We start from the raw sequence: 15,807 nt of genomic DNA on the forward strand, positions 1-15,807 counted from the left end.
CTTTTCCATGTTTCATTTTTTTTTTTTTGAGACTATTATTTCACCCAGGCTGCTTGTATAATGGGCACTCACAGACAGAATCAAAGGGTATGCACAGTTTTATAGCCATTTGGGCATAGTTCCATATTGCTCTCCAGAAAGGTTGGGTTAGTTCACAACTCCACCAATAGTGGCCCAATTTTCCCACATCCTTTCTGATACTTATCATTTCCCTTTTTTGTCATATTAGCCAGTCTGATAGGTGTGAGGTGGTACTTAAGAGTTGTTTTAATTTGTATTGCTCTAATCAAAAGTGATTTAGAGCATTTTTTTCATATGACTATAGATAGCTTTGATTTCTTTGTCTTAAAATTGCCTATTTATATTCTTTGTCCATTTGTCAATTAGCAAATGACTTGTATTATAAACTTGAATAATTTCTCTATATACTTGAAAAATGGGGCCTTTATCAGAAACATTTTTAAAAATTGTTTCCCAGTTTTCTGCTTCCCTTCTAATCTTTGTTGAATTGGAATATAATATAATCAAAATTGTATATTTTACATCTCATAATGCTATCTCTTTTTTGGCCATAAAATCTGTCCTGAAATTCATAGCTTTTTCTCCCAGTTTGTTTATGGCATCACCCTTTATCTCTAAATCATGTACTTATTTTGACCTCATCTTTCTATACAGTGTAAGATGTTGGTATATATATATATACTGTGGCCTCAAGGCCACATGTGTCTCTCTGTGTCCTCAAGTGCAGCCCTTTGATTGAATTCCAAAATTCACAGATCAAATCCTTTTATTAAGTGGCCTTGAGGTTGCAGTTTCCCCACCCATGGCCTGTACATTGTTTCTGCCATACTGTTTTCCAGTTTTCTAGGCAATTTCATTAAATACTAAGTTATTGTATTACAAGCTGGGGTCTTTGGATTTATCAAACACTAGATTATTATGGTCATTCACTACTATATTTTACCTACCTAATCTGTTTCACTGATCCATCATTTTTTCTTGGCCAGCATCAGATAGTTCCAATGATTACTATTTATAGTTTGAGATCTCATACAGCTTCCTTCACTTTTTTTTTTCATTATTTCCCTTGATATTCTTGATTTTTTGTTCTTCCAGATGAATTTTTTATTTTTTCTAGGTCTATAAAATAATTTCTTAGTATTTTGATTGGTATGGCTCTTAAGAATTGTCATTTTTATTATATTGGCTCGGCCTACCCATGAGCAATTGATTTTTTTTTCAGTTGTTAGAACTAATTTTATTTGTGTGAAAAGTGTCTCATAATTTGGTTGTATAATTCCTGGGTTTATCTTGACAGGTATACTCCCAAGTATTTTATATTGCCTACAGTGCTTTTAAATGGGATTTCTCTCTTTCTTGTTCTCTTTGTTAGTAATATAGAGAAATCCTGATGATTTTTGTGGATTTATTTTATATCCTGCAACTTTAATAAAGTTGTTAATTATTTCAGCAATTTTTTTAGTTGATTTCTCTAGGATTGAGTATACTCTCATATCAGCAAAGAGTGATAACACTGCCCATTCTAATTCCTTTCATTTCTTTTTCATCTCTTATTGCTATAGCAAGCATTTCTAGTACAATATTGAATAACAGTGTGGTGCTTTTCAGTTTTTTCGTTAGTTGCATCCCCAATTCATGAATTTGTTCTTTTTTTTCTTTTATTGATGGACCTCCTGATTGTTTTTAAAATACCGTATTGCTTTTATATCTGATCTACAACAGTGATGATACACCCATAAAAGTATTCAGCCTTTCAATAAATCTGAAATAATTAGGAAGATGAGTCAGTCTTGTTAGTGCAGTATAAAGATAAAAACTTGGCTGTGTAAATAGAAGTTTATTACAAATATTCCTTGAAAACCAAGTAAGTTAGCATACTTCTTAGCTAGAATCAAAGAGGATATATTTGTATAAGCAGTAGTGTAGCGTCCAGGTTTTCTTTACCAAATGGATGTTTTGCCCTGTTGCAGGTGGATGCAGCTTGGTGTACTGAGATGGATTAAGTAAACCATGGTGGTTCAGGAAAAGAGAACTCAGTATACTCTTGGTATAGCTTCCCCACTGTAAAGCCTATGTAGTTTTTTCACTCTCTTTTTGAATAATTGAAGTTTATATTATTCATTTAAAAATTCTATTGATTAACTCCCCCACTCAAAACATTACTAAAACATAATGAATATCAGAAAGATATAGAATGGAAACATATTAATACATAACTTTGACACAGCTACTGTGATTTGAGGTCAGTCTGCATTCACAACCAACATAAGCTAGATAATATTTTAAAAGGAGTCACATTTATTTTTCACCAGCAAGAGAAAGTATCCTTACTGTTATTGTTTTCTGATTTTGTTCTGTGACCCAACCCTCACCTTTAACGTTTATTTATGAATTCATGCTTTTTGCAAATCTTAAAGTGCAATAGAAACATAAGTTGTTATTCTATTGGGATACCTATTGTTCTCCTTGAAAATAACTTAGAAAGTATAAATGCATATTAAATCCTTTGGGACAGGAGGAGGCTATAAAAAATTGGTGAAGTACAGTAGTTTTTAAATTTACATGTTGGCAGTTTTAGGGACATTGCTATTCTGAGGACATATGTCATCATTTTAGGAAGTGTTTAGCATTGATTCCTGCAAAGAACAGCAGTTTATTGAATCCCTACACCTGTATTTTGTCCCTTTTTTTTAATGTGTGCTTATAATCAAATTAAATTGATACCTTGCAGAGGTATGTCTACATGTGTTAAACAACACTCATAGTATATTCATGAAACTGGATGAAATAGAAAGGTTATGGAATTTAGTCATTAATTTACCTTCTTCATAGTCAAAATAAAATATACAGTAATTGTGAAATTCTCCCCCCCCCCCTTTTTTTTTGCTGTTTTTGGAGGACAATTGGACTTAAGTAACTTGCCCAAGGTCACATGGCTAGTTGTTTGTGTGTGTGTGTGTGTGTGCGTGTGTGTGTGTGTGTGTGTGTGTGTGTGTGTGTGTGTGTGTGAGGCCAGATCCGAACACAGGTCCTCCTGAGTCCAGGGCCGGCGCTGTACACACTGCGCCACTTAGCCTCCCCAATTCTCCCCCTTTTGCTCCATTTTCAGAGTATTGCTAGACCAGATGAATACAAGTCTTTTTTCCTTACCTTTTTCTCAGCTCTGGAGTTTTTATGTTTTCTTTGGAATGCATTTAGTCAAATCTGTACTATTGAGTAATTATACTTAAGTTATGATGTCAGGTGGTACTTGTTGACAGTTGTATTTGCCAAAGGTAAATTAATCTTGTTGACCTAAAATACTGCTATTTCCTTTAAATAGTTTGCCAAAAATGAATATAAAACAATACAGTGACTGATTTTTTTTCCCCAATGAAATATTGAATATGTTCTTGGAGATTTGGAGGCCATTTTCTTTTTTATTGTCCTATAAAATAGGCATTGTTATTATTTTTGTAGTTATTCTAAGTATCTGAGTTTTGCCAACCACAAAGCCATACTGCATTTTGCTTCAAATGCAGTTGCTGAATTTTAACGACCACATTAGATTGCAACCTACATGCTGTTAACCACTGAGCCAAGATGAAATCAACCACTGCATTGAAATCAGAGTTGGTTGTTGTGTCTGGTCTTGAAGGAGTTGTAATATCAATGAATATGTTTACTTTAATGGGATTTCTAGTCTCTCTTTTCTATTTTAATGTTGCTGTTTTGTTTAGATGAATCTTTCCTAATAATTATGAGCATTACTACATTTGAGATTTTTCATTCTAACTTAAAGAAAATAATAAGCCCATCCTATAGAAGTAGTTGCTTCAGCAACCAAACGTATTTGCAGCATATTCCCACCTTATTTTAATGCCCTTTGTTTTATTTATAAAGCATTTGTAAATATTAATCTTTTGTCCATGTGATAGACATATGAGACTTAGGTTAAAATGTTTATATGTATTTTGTTAACATATTTAAATATGTGTGTGTGTTTATGTATCATTGTTTCTTAAGGTTCGTTTCTGCTTTCTGAATTATTCCTTTTGAATGGGAGTAAGTTAAATAAATACCTTTCTGATCCTTTCTTTTTCCTTTCATATTAATAGGACTGGATCCCACTCAATTCAGAGTTCAACATTACCATAAAGATGAAGAGAACGATGCCTTACTTGGAGGCCCAGCACAACTCAGTGATGAAGAAAAATATAGGGACTGTGAAAGATTCAAATTTTCTTGCCCGAAATGTGGAACTGAGAACATTTGTGATGGTGTCTTTGATGGTTCGGTTAGTTACTATTTTCATATTGTTTTTGTGTTCATACTTTTGGAAATGGGCTTTAATTTCTTTTGTATTTTTTGAATATGGGGAAAATTGAGGAAAAAATGTGGTGAATGGGTTTAAAGACTATAGTATAAAAATTAAGATCAGTTTATTTCTTAAACTTTTCTTTCAAAAAATGAAAAAAATTACATAAGAACACTTTTATTTCAACGTGTTTAAATATTTTTTGATTCTTTTGATCTATTGGTCTTCATTTTAAAATTTCAAGTTGTTTTAAAATATTTTTTAAAATTTCTTAATTAGTAACTTGAATTTTTGTCCTGTTTACTAAAGCTTACTGTAGTAACATTTTCCTTTATCCTAAATCAAGTTAATGGGAAGGAAGAGTTTTTGAAAAGTTTTTACTTATCTTTTCCCATCCCACTTACATCCTTTTTGACAAAGGTACTGCTCTGTTATCTTTCCTGCTGTCTTTGAATATCAGACATAAAAAAGTCAGAGAGACATTCCTCTCAAGAAGCACTGCCAAAAAATATATCACTGACCTTGGCTCAGGACTTGAAGGTTGGCCAACTTATTTAACTCTACTGCACTGTTATGCATGTATTAGCTATTGGCAAATGAGTAAGCATCAGAGTGGTGCAAAAACCTTGAAGTTGAAGGAAAATGTATCTTTTATCTAAATTAAAAGTAATTATTTTAAGTTAATTTGGACAAAGAGCAGATGTTTTGCATTTTTTAAAAAATCAAAACAAAGCAGTCTTTGGAAGCAAGTGAGAAGAAAAGGCAGACACAGATCAGCAATACTTTGCTAAATCCTTGACTTTTGCTTCATTACAGCTGTAAATAAGATAGTTAATTGCATGGAGGCTTGACGACTTGCAGATGGGCTAACTGTGGAAGAGCGGATGTCAAGCTTTAAAATCTCTTCCACCTGGAATTGCTTAGTGTTGGGGGAGGGGGTTGCCACATTGAATCAGAAAAGCACAGATTTTTTTTTTTTTTTACTATCAACATGGTGGGAGGGTGGTGAGGTAGAAAGAAATAAGGGAAACCCCAATAAACCTATTTACTTGAGTGATATGCTTACTATCCATGTAAAAAGAAGGGAAATAAAACAAACATTTCTAACAGCTAATAATTAACTCTTATAAAACTTTTAATTTGAAAATTTGAAGAAATTTTAATATACATTTCTAAAAGTTTCTGATATTTCTTTGTGGTACAATACTTTTTACTTTTATGCTCTCCTCTCAAAAATGAGCTAAACAACATATATGATGATCAACTAATGTCATTCGGATTATTAGTACAGGTTTATATTTGGCCCTTACAAGTGCAGATTTGCAGATATTGATCAGTATTCCTGGAAAAGATATTTATTTCTGATAAAAAGACATGGTTGGTTTGTTGGAGAAAATTGATTTTTGCCATGCATTCTGTTAGATTATTTTTATTCAACATCATGTGTTGAATGAGGAATACTGACACATGAAAAGCAACTTTTAATCAACTTCTTATTCCATGGAGATGGTATCAGGAAAAGGGAGCTATGTCTGAAGAAACCCTGGAGGGAGCAATGTTCAAAAAATGAGCTTTAAAAGTAGCCAAGAAAATGAATTAATGATATAGAGCAATGGGATGGTATGCAGTTTCTTTAGACTTAAAAGCCTTACATAATTTTGCAGTAAATTCCTATGTACTTGTCTGTCTTTACTTCCTTTTTCTTCTTTGTAGGGAACCCAGATAGAACCCAGCTTGTTTCGTTGCTGTAATATAGATTGTAATGCTTCACCTATAAACTTTACCAACCAGCTGAACAATAAATTAATCCTGGATATCAGGCGCTGCATTAAAAAATACTACAATGTAAGTATTCATCATGAGCTCTTGTGTGTATGTCATATTTATTATAAATGTGCATATTTAAACACATATATACCCACGTACAGATGTAAAACTTCAGTATATCTGTTTTTAAAGTGAGTATTCATGGTTTTGTGTTTGTTTTTATTTTGAAATGCATAGTTTTGAAAATAATTTATCAAAAATACTTAGGGAAGGTGCTGCTTCTCAAAATGTTAAACAGCTCTATTAGGAGAGATTTTGGTGTCTGTGTTGGAAAAATATCAATTTCATGAAAGGAAAATTAGTTTTCTTAAACACTTGGACTTTTGCTTTGAATAAAAAAGAAAAATACAATTAGGAAACACTTCAATATGTGAAACAAGACCCATGTAGTTTTGATTTGAGAAAAGTCAGCATTATATAGACATTTTGGATAAATAATATCACAAATCTCATGTTGCTACCTAGTAAGCTGATCTATAGTACTTTTTATTTATACAATATTCCAAAACATTTTAAATGGTAGTTATTTGGAGAAAGTCAAAGGAAATATTTTTGGATTTGAGTGCAGTTTATCTGGCTTTTAAAACAGAATATTTCTAATGTTGGGAAATACTAGAAAATGGCAGAAATTTCTTATAAGCCATCAGAAAGCTTTTCCTGAAGTATAAAGAAAAAACCCTTTCATGATAAAAGTTTCATATAAATCCAGTTTTTTTCTTCTTCATAAAGACTTAACAGAAGCAAAACTTCTCTTCAATTTTGCCTTTTCTCCCTATAACTGTTGAATAGTTGAAGTGGGGACATAGCACATTGAGAATTGGCCTTAGAATTAGGAAGATCTGGATTCAGGTCCCATCTCTGACACCTATAGAGTCTTTTTGACCCTTAATATCTCAGTGCTATAAGCAATTGTGTAGAGAAAAAGTTACAGTGAAAGGACTGGCCTGCATCATAACCCCATCTGAGAATTCCCTATATTGGTAAAATAGTAGGTCTCATCCCCATCTTTAGTACTTTTGATTATTTAAAGATTTGATTGTTCTTTTAAGAGTTAAATGTCATATTACTTAGATGTTAACTTTACCTTATTATTTAAAAAGAAAATTTTATGGCAAGACATTGAAAAAAAAAGTTAAATTTATTATGTAACTTTTATTTAAGTTTTAGTCAGTATAAGACACTCTCCTTTACAACCCAATTTTAAAAATACTGCTACTACTTATTGTAAAGTAGTATGACCTGTGTCTTTGATCTGGAGAAAGAAAAAAAAGGCTATCGTATTGTGATTCTGGGTTAATCATTTGTATTTCCTAAGCATTGAAGTAAATTTTTCTCTATTAGCATTAATCAAGTCTAAAGAGTTAGTAAAAAAAAACATTTAAGTGTTCAATCCTATATGCATTATTCTGTTATGAACAGTAGTAGGATAGAATAAAAATTATCTAAGACACAGGTATCACATATGCAGCCTGTTGGCTGCCTGCAGCCCATGATACTCCCAAGTGTAGCAGAAACAGATTAAATACAATAAAGTATAGATAATATCAGTATGTGGTTTTCTAAGTCAAAATGCAACCCTCAGGGATACTTTTCTACAGGTTAGTGGCTCCATTTTTATTTGAATTTGATACCACTGATCTAGGGAACCACATTTCCTATTTTGGTATTCAACATATACATTTTAGACTCTTCATTTCTTCCAAAGTCAACTCGATCTAAATTTTACAACTATCCAGTTATGAACCCTCCTGAACAAGAGAAAATAATCTTGCCTTATGTAAAAAATTTTTAATCCTCTGTCCAGATTTCGATTATTAGAGTCTTCAGCAGTGAATTTTATAGAGCAGAAATTTTTGAAGAAATTTGTCGTTTTCTTTTCCAATAAAAAAAGAACATTTGGGCACATTGAGTTAGAATAGTTTGATCTGTAGGAACAAAGTCTGCAGCAAATGTAGGATTCTTTCCTAACCCAGGAAGAATTTCCTGTTTTGTTTTTGAGACATGTAACCTAGATTAAAAGAACTAGCTCCTTTCCATAGCTTAACGTTTCTAGAGCACTTACTACAAGGTTGTCATGTCATCCACGTAAAGACAACTCACTAGATTCAATGTGGAAGGCTGGATGGACTCAGGCCCTTCCTTTGCGATTTTTTTTTCTGTGATCTGTCTCTAAAATTTTTAGAAGTCTCTGCTGTAATTCAGGGTTGTACTGAATTTCCTTCTAAGGTTAAGAAGACAGCAACTCTCTGAAGTTGGTGCCTGCTTGCTGGTATTTGTTTTATGTTGTAGTAATTGAGTGTCTCAGACTTTTGTCTTTGTCTTCAGAACAGAGAGGTGCTTCATTTCTCTGCAGGTTTTGTATTTGAATATGAAAATCTGAGTTTTTCTTGGCAGGCACTCTGGTCTCCCTCTACTCTATGGGCACTTTTAAATTCATGGGTACCTCTTTAGGATGGTGTTTCTTTATGTCTTCCTCAATTAATTTAATCTTCATTCTCATCTCCATAGCCAGTCTTTAATAAACTTTCTATGTCATGTACTTCTATTTTTATTTCTCCATTTGATCCCTGGTAGGCTCTTTGAGGTTCTGTGCTTTCTATAATAGGCTCCAATATATCAGCTACATGCACTCAGATAGAACAATAGGAAGCTCATTGTGCTACCCTTCTACTTCGGGACTTCTTGGAATCTTGGGTTGAAACTTGGAAGTCATTTAATCCAACTTCCCACTCAGACATTTTCTTTGGAGCTCTGTCAGATTATGAATGAGTACAGTAGGGTTGTGAAAGGTGGAACTGTGGATAAAGCACTGGCCTTGGGGTCAGGAGGACCTAAGTTCAAATTTGTCCTCAGATACTTACTAGCTGTTTGACCCTAGACAAGTCACCCTGTTTGTCTCAGTTTCCTCATCTGTAAAATGTGCTGGAGAAGGAAATGGCAAATGTCCCAGCATCTCTGCCATTTGTGACCCAAATTAGGTCACAAAGAGTCAGACACAGCTCACCAAATAAACAACAACAGCAATTCATGAAAATAATCATTTTTGATTGTCTCTTCTCATGGAGAGTGGAAAATATGAGTGAGCAAAAGACCATAGTCCCCAGATCTTATTTCAGGTATTAATGTGATTTCTTACAAGATCTTTAGAAGACACCTGTCAAGGTATAATATATGAACTTCATGTTTTACTTAACGACTCCCTGGCCTATGGGGAGATATGTTCATCAGTTGTTTTTTTTATGGCTAAATATTAACAGTAACAAAGAGAATCAAAAGATCAGAAATAACCAGTTTTAGTGATAGAAAGTTGATAGTTGTATTTCACCTTGATGTGCCATTCACTATTGTAGGTACAATTGTAAAACAGTCCTTGCCCTCAGGGAGTTTAGGTTGTGTGTGGGAAGGTACAACATGTACACATTTGTGTATGTGTACACACATGTACATACAGATATATTGCTGGAGGTTGGAGGGAGGGGAAGACTAACAACTGAGTTTATCAGGAAATGCTCTTGCAACTTGTCACACTTGATCTGTAACTTCAAGTGGTTCTAAGAGGCAGCGGTGAAGAAAGTGAGCATTCTAGGCACAGTCTCACGTAGAGGGCGCAGAAACTTAAGCCACTGTGACTAGAGTATAAAGTACTTTGGAGGGAAGTCATAGTTAGCCTTCCAGGAAAGATAGAGTTATTTGTCCTTTCTTTATGGAAAGGACCATGAGAGCAGGGAAGTGATGCCATGACTTGTAAACGAATTGGATTTAAGTGAGGGATGGCTGTGCAAAGTCACCAGCCATTCTCTGTAGCCATCTGGGTCCAGTGTTCAAGATAGCGATCAGGATGACTGGAGATGGCCCTGGATGCAGTGGGAGATCTTGGCCTTTTTCCCAGGTCTCAGTTGAACTTGAGGCAACACCCATTCAGTGATTAAAACTAGGTAAAAAATGAGGCAAAGAATGGCTTCTTTTACCTAGTCCCCCCAAAAAAATCAGTCTGGGAGGGGAAGACCCTCAGAGTTTCTGTCCACAACAGGAACAATTACCATTTACACCATTCTGAGCTGTCAGGGCCCAAACACTGACCAAGTGTGACTGGGGCTGGAACCTATTGTTGGCCAATCAATGAGAGCCAGAATGATTTAGGTTTAAGGCATGGTCCTTAAGAAAGGCATCTAGCCTGTAAACCAACCTTCCTTCCTTTCTTCATTCCCTTTCTCCTTCCCTCTTCTCCCTCTGTTCACCTAGGGCTGAAACCTCACAAGTTGTGAGGTTGTGTGTACCTGCCCCACTGGGGATTCTTCGGACCACTTCCAGTTTAGGTAATGTAGCTCCAAGAAAGAAAGAGTCAAGTCAAATCATGTAAAGAACTTTAGAGGCCTGATGAGAGTTTTTGTTTTAACCTCATGGCAGTAAGGAGCCACCGAAGCCTTATGAGCAAGTATTGATAGGATCAGATTTTTGCTTTAGGAAAAACAGTTTGATAGCTTTGGAGAGAGGAGACTGGAATCAGGAAGACCAATTAGGAGGCTATTTTAGCAGTGCAATTGAGAGGTAATGAGGGACTAAATTAATAGGAATTATAATACCTCTCATTTATCTGGTGCTTTGAGGTTCTTCATATATTAGAATCATTAACATTCTTTATGTAGTAAAATCATTTTTGAGAGGAGAGAAGGGACAGAATGTGGTAGATAGCACCCTATGACAACAAATTCCTTTCATTACTATGTTAAAGCCTACAAAATGTGTCATTTCATAGTAATGGGGACACACACACTACCTTGCCAACAGATTGCTTTCATGAAATCGTAACAAAATTTTTTGAGTCTAAAGATATAAATAAGCACAAGTAAAAAACAGTGGCACACAGTGCCAGGTGATTGACTTAGCTGTAAAAGCTAATTACTGAAAGAGTTTTCTACTGTTTTGAGACTAGGATAGTATTTTTCCAAACTGAACTGTTTAATTTTTATCTTTGTCTTTTTGTCATGATTAGCCCAGTACTTGGCACATAGTAGGTAATCAATAAATACTTATTGATTAATTGATTGACCCAGAAACTGTGTTGGGTTTGAGAGCCATATGCCCACTTGTACTTTCCCATCTGATGTTATCAATATTAATATAAAACAATTAGAATTTAAATGAGAAAGGAAAGGTATTGGAATTTTAGAGAATGACGGAGATAAGCATTTTAAGGGAATTCAGTACTTTTTTAAAGGCCTTAAAAACCTACAAGATCAGCCAAAGTTGAGGCCAGCTCAGATTCTATAACAAGCCACAGAACTTTGCCAGGAGCCTAGCATTGGTGTAGATGAGCTAGCTAAGAAGGAAAGGATCAGGGTTTGAAGGAATAGAATAGCTCTGAATAATTTTTTCTTCTTTTAGAAGGTGTACTACTACACATATAGAAATCAATTATATAGATATACTTAAAAATCTCATTGTATTCACTCCCTTTTTATACATGTCAGGTGAATATAGTACTTCATCTCACATTTATGTAAGACTCTTTATTTCCCCATTTCCCATTGTTTGTAAGCCTATACATCAAAAACCACTGTGTATGAATATTTTTGTTAAGTGACATTCTATTTCTATCAAAAATTATTTATGGTACCCTTGAAATTTTCAGTGCAATGCTTTTGTCATATGCTGGCCTTTGTTGATCCCAGTATATAGTTAAGTATGAGCTGATATTTTCGAAAATCATGACAAGCCAGTTTAAAAATTACATCACTAAGCTTTCAGAGTGTTTTTTTTTTTAAGATTCATTTTTTACAGTGAAAAAATTGATCTATAATCCCTCCCCCCTTTAAATTCTGCTGTAGAAGAGCAAATAGACACACAAAAAGAGAGAGAAACACTAGCTAATCTAAATTGGGAAATGAAGAAGGCTTTTTTTAAGCATGAAAATTTCATCATCTTGTCAGCTGGCAGAATGCCTGCTGTGTGGATTCACAAAGGCTAAGAATTACACTTTCATGAAATTTTCCTCACTAACTGCCCTGGTTAATTTGAAAGATAACCCACTGTTCTAATTCATTCCTCATTTGGGCGGTGCAGGTTTTATCTTTGATCTGACAAAGCATTTGTGTTAATCGTTTTGGCCCTCTACTAGACACTCTTGGGATTGTGCTTTTACAATAAATGTGTCTGTGATAGCTCTTTAGTCTATTATACTTACAATAGATCCATAGAACTGGTAATTAATTCTGTACTGCTTTGGAAATGGGAAGAATAGGTGTAGCTCTGTCAAGTGCTGCTGGGAAGTTTGTTTAGCTGGTTCATTTTTGAAGTGTTCCCCTCAGCCATCCATGAAGCATCCACAGAAGAGGGAGACTGAGATTGAAATGCTTGTCTACTCTGACTACTTGCTGATAAATGGGTAATCTGACCCTCCTGCTACCTGGGTGGGGGTAGAGAAGGGTGAAGGGTGTCATTTATTTGATCACCAAGTACTATCAGCCATAATGTACATTAAACGCTTAATGAAATAAAGAACCATTTGTTTCTAAAGGTGGAGACTGTGAGATGAAGTGGTAAGAACAAAACAAAATAATACAAACTTAAACCCCTCTGATAGATATAAAAACATAAGCTTCTCTAATGGATTCCTTGGCATATGTGATCTGTGTTTCTGGTCACTCTTACTGGCTCGTTTTTTTTTTTTTTTTTTTTTTTTTTGGCGACTTATGAAGGAGTTACTCAAAAGGCTTAAATCTTTCAGTTCCCAGTGTCATTTTAAAAGAGCTAAGAAAGAGATGGACACACCTCATTTTCAGAAAATTATGGACTCTTTGCATAAAGAAGGTGTTTAATGACTGTTGATTGGATGATATCATAGGACTTTAAATTGATATTGTTTTCCTTATAATGCCACCAAAAAGAAAAAATAATAATACAATCCAATAATTGGCAGGAAATCAGTCATTTATTCTAGCTTGGAATGTAATCCCTTTTAAAATATCTACATGTTATGCAGTTGTGGAGTTTTTTTTTTAAGATTATCAGTTATTTGAGGATGGAGATCTTATCATCTGCTTCTTCACATCTTTGGATAACCTACCATAGCACAATTTAAAATAGTAAATACTTAGGGGCAGCCAGGTGGCTCAGCGAGTAAGAGCACTGGCCCCAGTGTTGGGATGACCTGGGGATCAAATCCGGGCTCAGATACTTAGCACCACACCCAGAAATAACTGGCTGTGTAACCTTGAGCAAGTTACTTAACCCCAATTGCTTTATTTAAAAAAAAAATAGTAAGTACTTAATAAATATTAGTTAATTGGTTTGGTTAATCAAAGGTTAAAAACATTAAAAATGTTTTTTTTAGTATTCATGTTGGCAGAGTTTAAAGTGGTATAAAATGTTTTGAGGCACAGCCTTTTAGAACTCTTTAAAAATAAAGCCTTTTGTATTTATTTGACATATAGATAATATTTTATTAACCAACATTAGATTACTCTTGATTTTTATGTTGTAGGTTCTCTTCATATGTCAGTATACATTGAAAATATGGGACTCTTGTTATCTGCAGTTGTTAAATTTAGATGTAGGCACTTTCTCTCTCCCCCCCCCTTCCTCCTCTATACACATGCACATGTGCAAGTTCTAAAAAAAAGTATTCGTGGTTAAAAATCTCATGGAATATAAGTATATCCCTTGTCCCATGCTACTTACCAAACCCGTCTTCTGCCCCATCCAACTCTTTCCGCAACCTTAAGTGAGCTATTACTCTCATTTCAACTTTTTTGTTTTGTGCCCCATGAATATGGCATTGCAACAGGAAACTATCACCGCATGAGGGGGAAACTATAAATTTTAGGAACATTGCCTGTTGTTGAATAACTTTGTGCTATTGAACTACAAAAATTCAGTGTTCATTAGCCCTCAAACTTTTCAATTCTTATCTGTGGTGAGGTGGGCTGGTGGTTTTTAGGTTATAGAATATACTATATAATAGCACCATCAATACATTAGTTAAGATTGCTTTAAATATATTTTTAAATGTAACCATTGGAATTATTTTCTGGCTTCTCCATTTATATTTAGAACATTTTAAAAGAATAAATTGGTTTTTTTCCCCTATAAAGACTCTTAACAGCATAATTATAAGTGGTACAAAAGAGTTGCAAAGAAGCAATAGATACCTATACCACCCATTCAGTATCTCAGGAAGCACAGTTCATAGTTCTATAAGACTTCACAACAGTGGTCCTAAAGCCACATTCAGAATTAATAAGTCAGGAAACATATATTTTTGCTGATAATTTTGATTCTGTACTAAAGGACTTTTTGATATGGAAACTAAGCATTACTAGACAATTACTTTTGAAAAAGATGTATCCTGTTAATGCAATAGAATATTACTGTGCTATAAGAAACTATATAGTAAATGCAAAGAAGCAAGGAAAGATATATTAACTGATACAGTGTGATGTGAACAGAACCAGGTAACCAATAGCCACAATAATTACAAAAGTTTAACTGGAAATTTTTAAAAATTAAAATTTGAATGTTGTGAAATTACAACAACCAAACTTTCTCTGAAGTTATATTTCCTTCTCTTATTTTGCTTAGGTAGAAGACTATGGGTGTGGAACAGTACAAGTCATGCAAAGCTTTTTCAATGTGTTAGTTTCTCTGTACTTCTTCCTCCCACCCCTTTTTAAAAATCCTTTATTATAAAGGAGAGCTCTCAGAGGGAGAAAGGTCTTGGGAAAGATATATTCGGAAAAAGTTAAATCAAAAAATACCAATAAAATTTGTTTTAAAGAAGAAAAAAAGAACATTGAACATATCGCTTAATTACTGAAGAATTAAGTCTGATTGTATTGTTACTTTAAAAAGCCAGATATGTCAGACTAAGAGATATATAGCTCTTAAATGTGCAGCATTTTAGTGCTTCTCCATGTAATATTCTCTGGCATATGATTTTCTAGTATGATAAAATTGTCATAACTAAGTTTTCCATTATATTGATCTACTGTAGGTTGACTTGTAAAACATAACAAATACACAGGGTGCACAAGAAACTTTAAATATGATAACTCTGTGAGGATTACTTCAGTCCACTGAAACAAATTGGGCCAATTGCAGTGTGCCACAACTACTTACCTTACATGGTAGCATAATAGCCCCTACAGTCTTCCCTCCAATAAGGCTGTCCCCAGTCCCTCATTGTATTTTTCAAAGGCTATACCAGCAGAGTATGAGTTCTCTTAGACCCTTTAAAGGAAGATGGTTTCAAATAAAGACTCACCAACAGGTGGTGCTTTTTCTCAGACATAGAAGTTCATAAAAATAAGCTATTAAGGTGTTACAGATGTTTGACTATGATAGTGGAGAGAGAGTATCCACACCAGTGAAATTAAAGCTCTGTGAAGTATTGAAGCATGAACATTCATAGAACTTTTGTTTTTATTATGACATTTAATCATAAAAGCCCTATCCTTCCTGAGTAGTTTCAGAACTTGGTGATAAACCAAAGGAACTATCTAGAACTAGGTGCACGGTGGATAGAACGCTGGGCCTGTAGTCAGAAAAGCTTGAGTTTAAGTCTGACCTCAGACACTTAAGTGGTTGATCTACAAGTCACTTTAAGCTAAAGATGGGGATAATAATAACACCAATTAGGGTTGTTGGGGAGATCACATGAGATC

At 34.3% G+C, this 15,807-nt stretch overlaps 1 protein-coding gene across 1 annotated transcript in view; it reads left to right on the forward strand.

Moving 5' to 3' along the window:
- POLA1 (DNA polymerase alpha 1, catalytic subunit) overlaps nt 1-15,807 on the forward strand; it is a 344,356-nt gene that overhangs the window by 144,271 nt on the left and 184,278 nt on the right. Inside the window, exons 33-34 of the mRNA XM_069065646.1 lie at nt 4,119-4,297; nt 6,032-6,163. Coding sequence (XP_068921747.1) covers nt 4,119-4,297; nt 6,032-6,163 — 311 coding nt within the window. The remainder of the gene's footprint in view (nt 1-4,118; nt 4,298-6,031; nt 6,164-15,807) is intronic.

This window comes from Petaurus breviceps, unplaced genomic scaffold (assembly GCF_028583685.1).
Source record: "Petaurus breviceps papuanus isolate PSGF00001 unplaced genomic scaffold, PetGlider_PUasm1.0 90696, whole genome shotgun sequence".
Taxonomy (NCBI): Eukaryota; Metazoa; Chordata; class Mammalia; order Diprotodontia; family Petauridae; genus Petaurus; species Petaurus breviceps.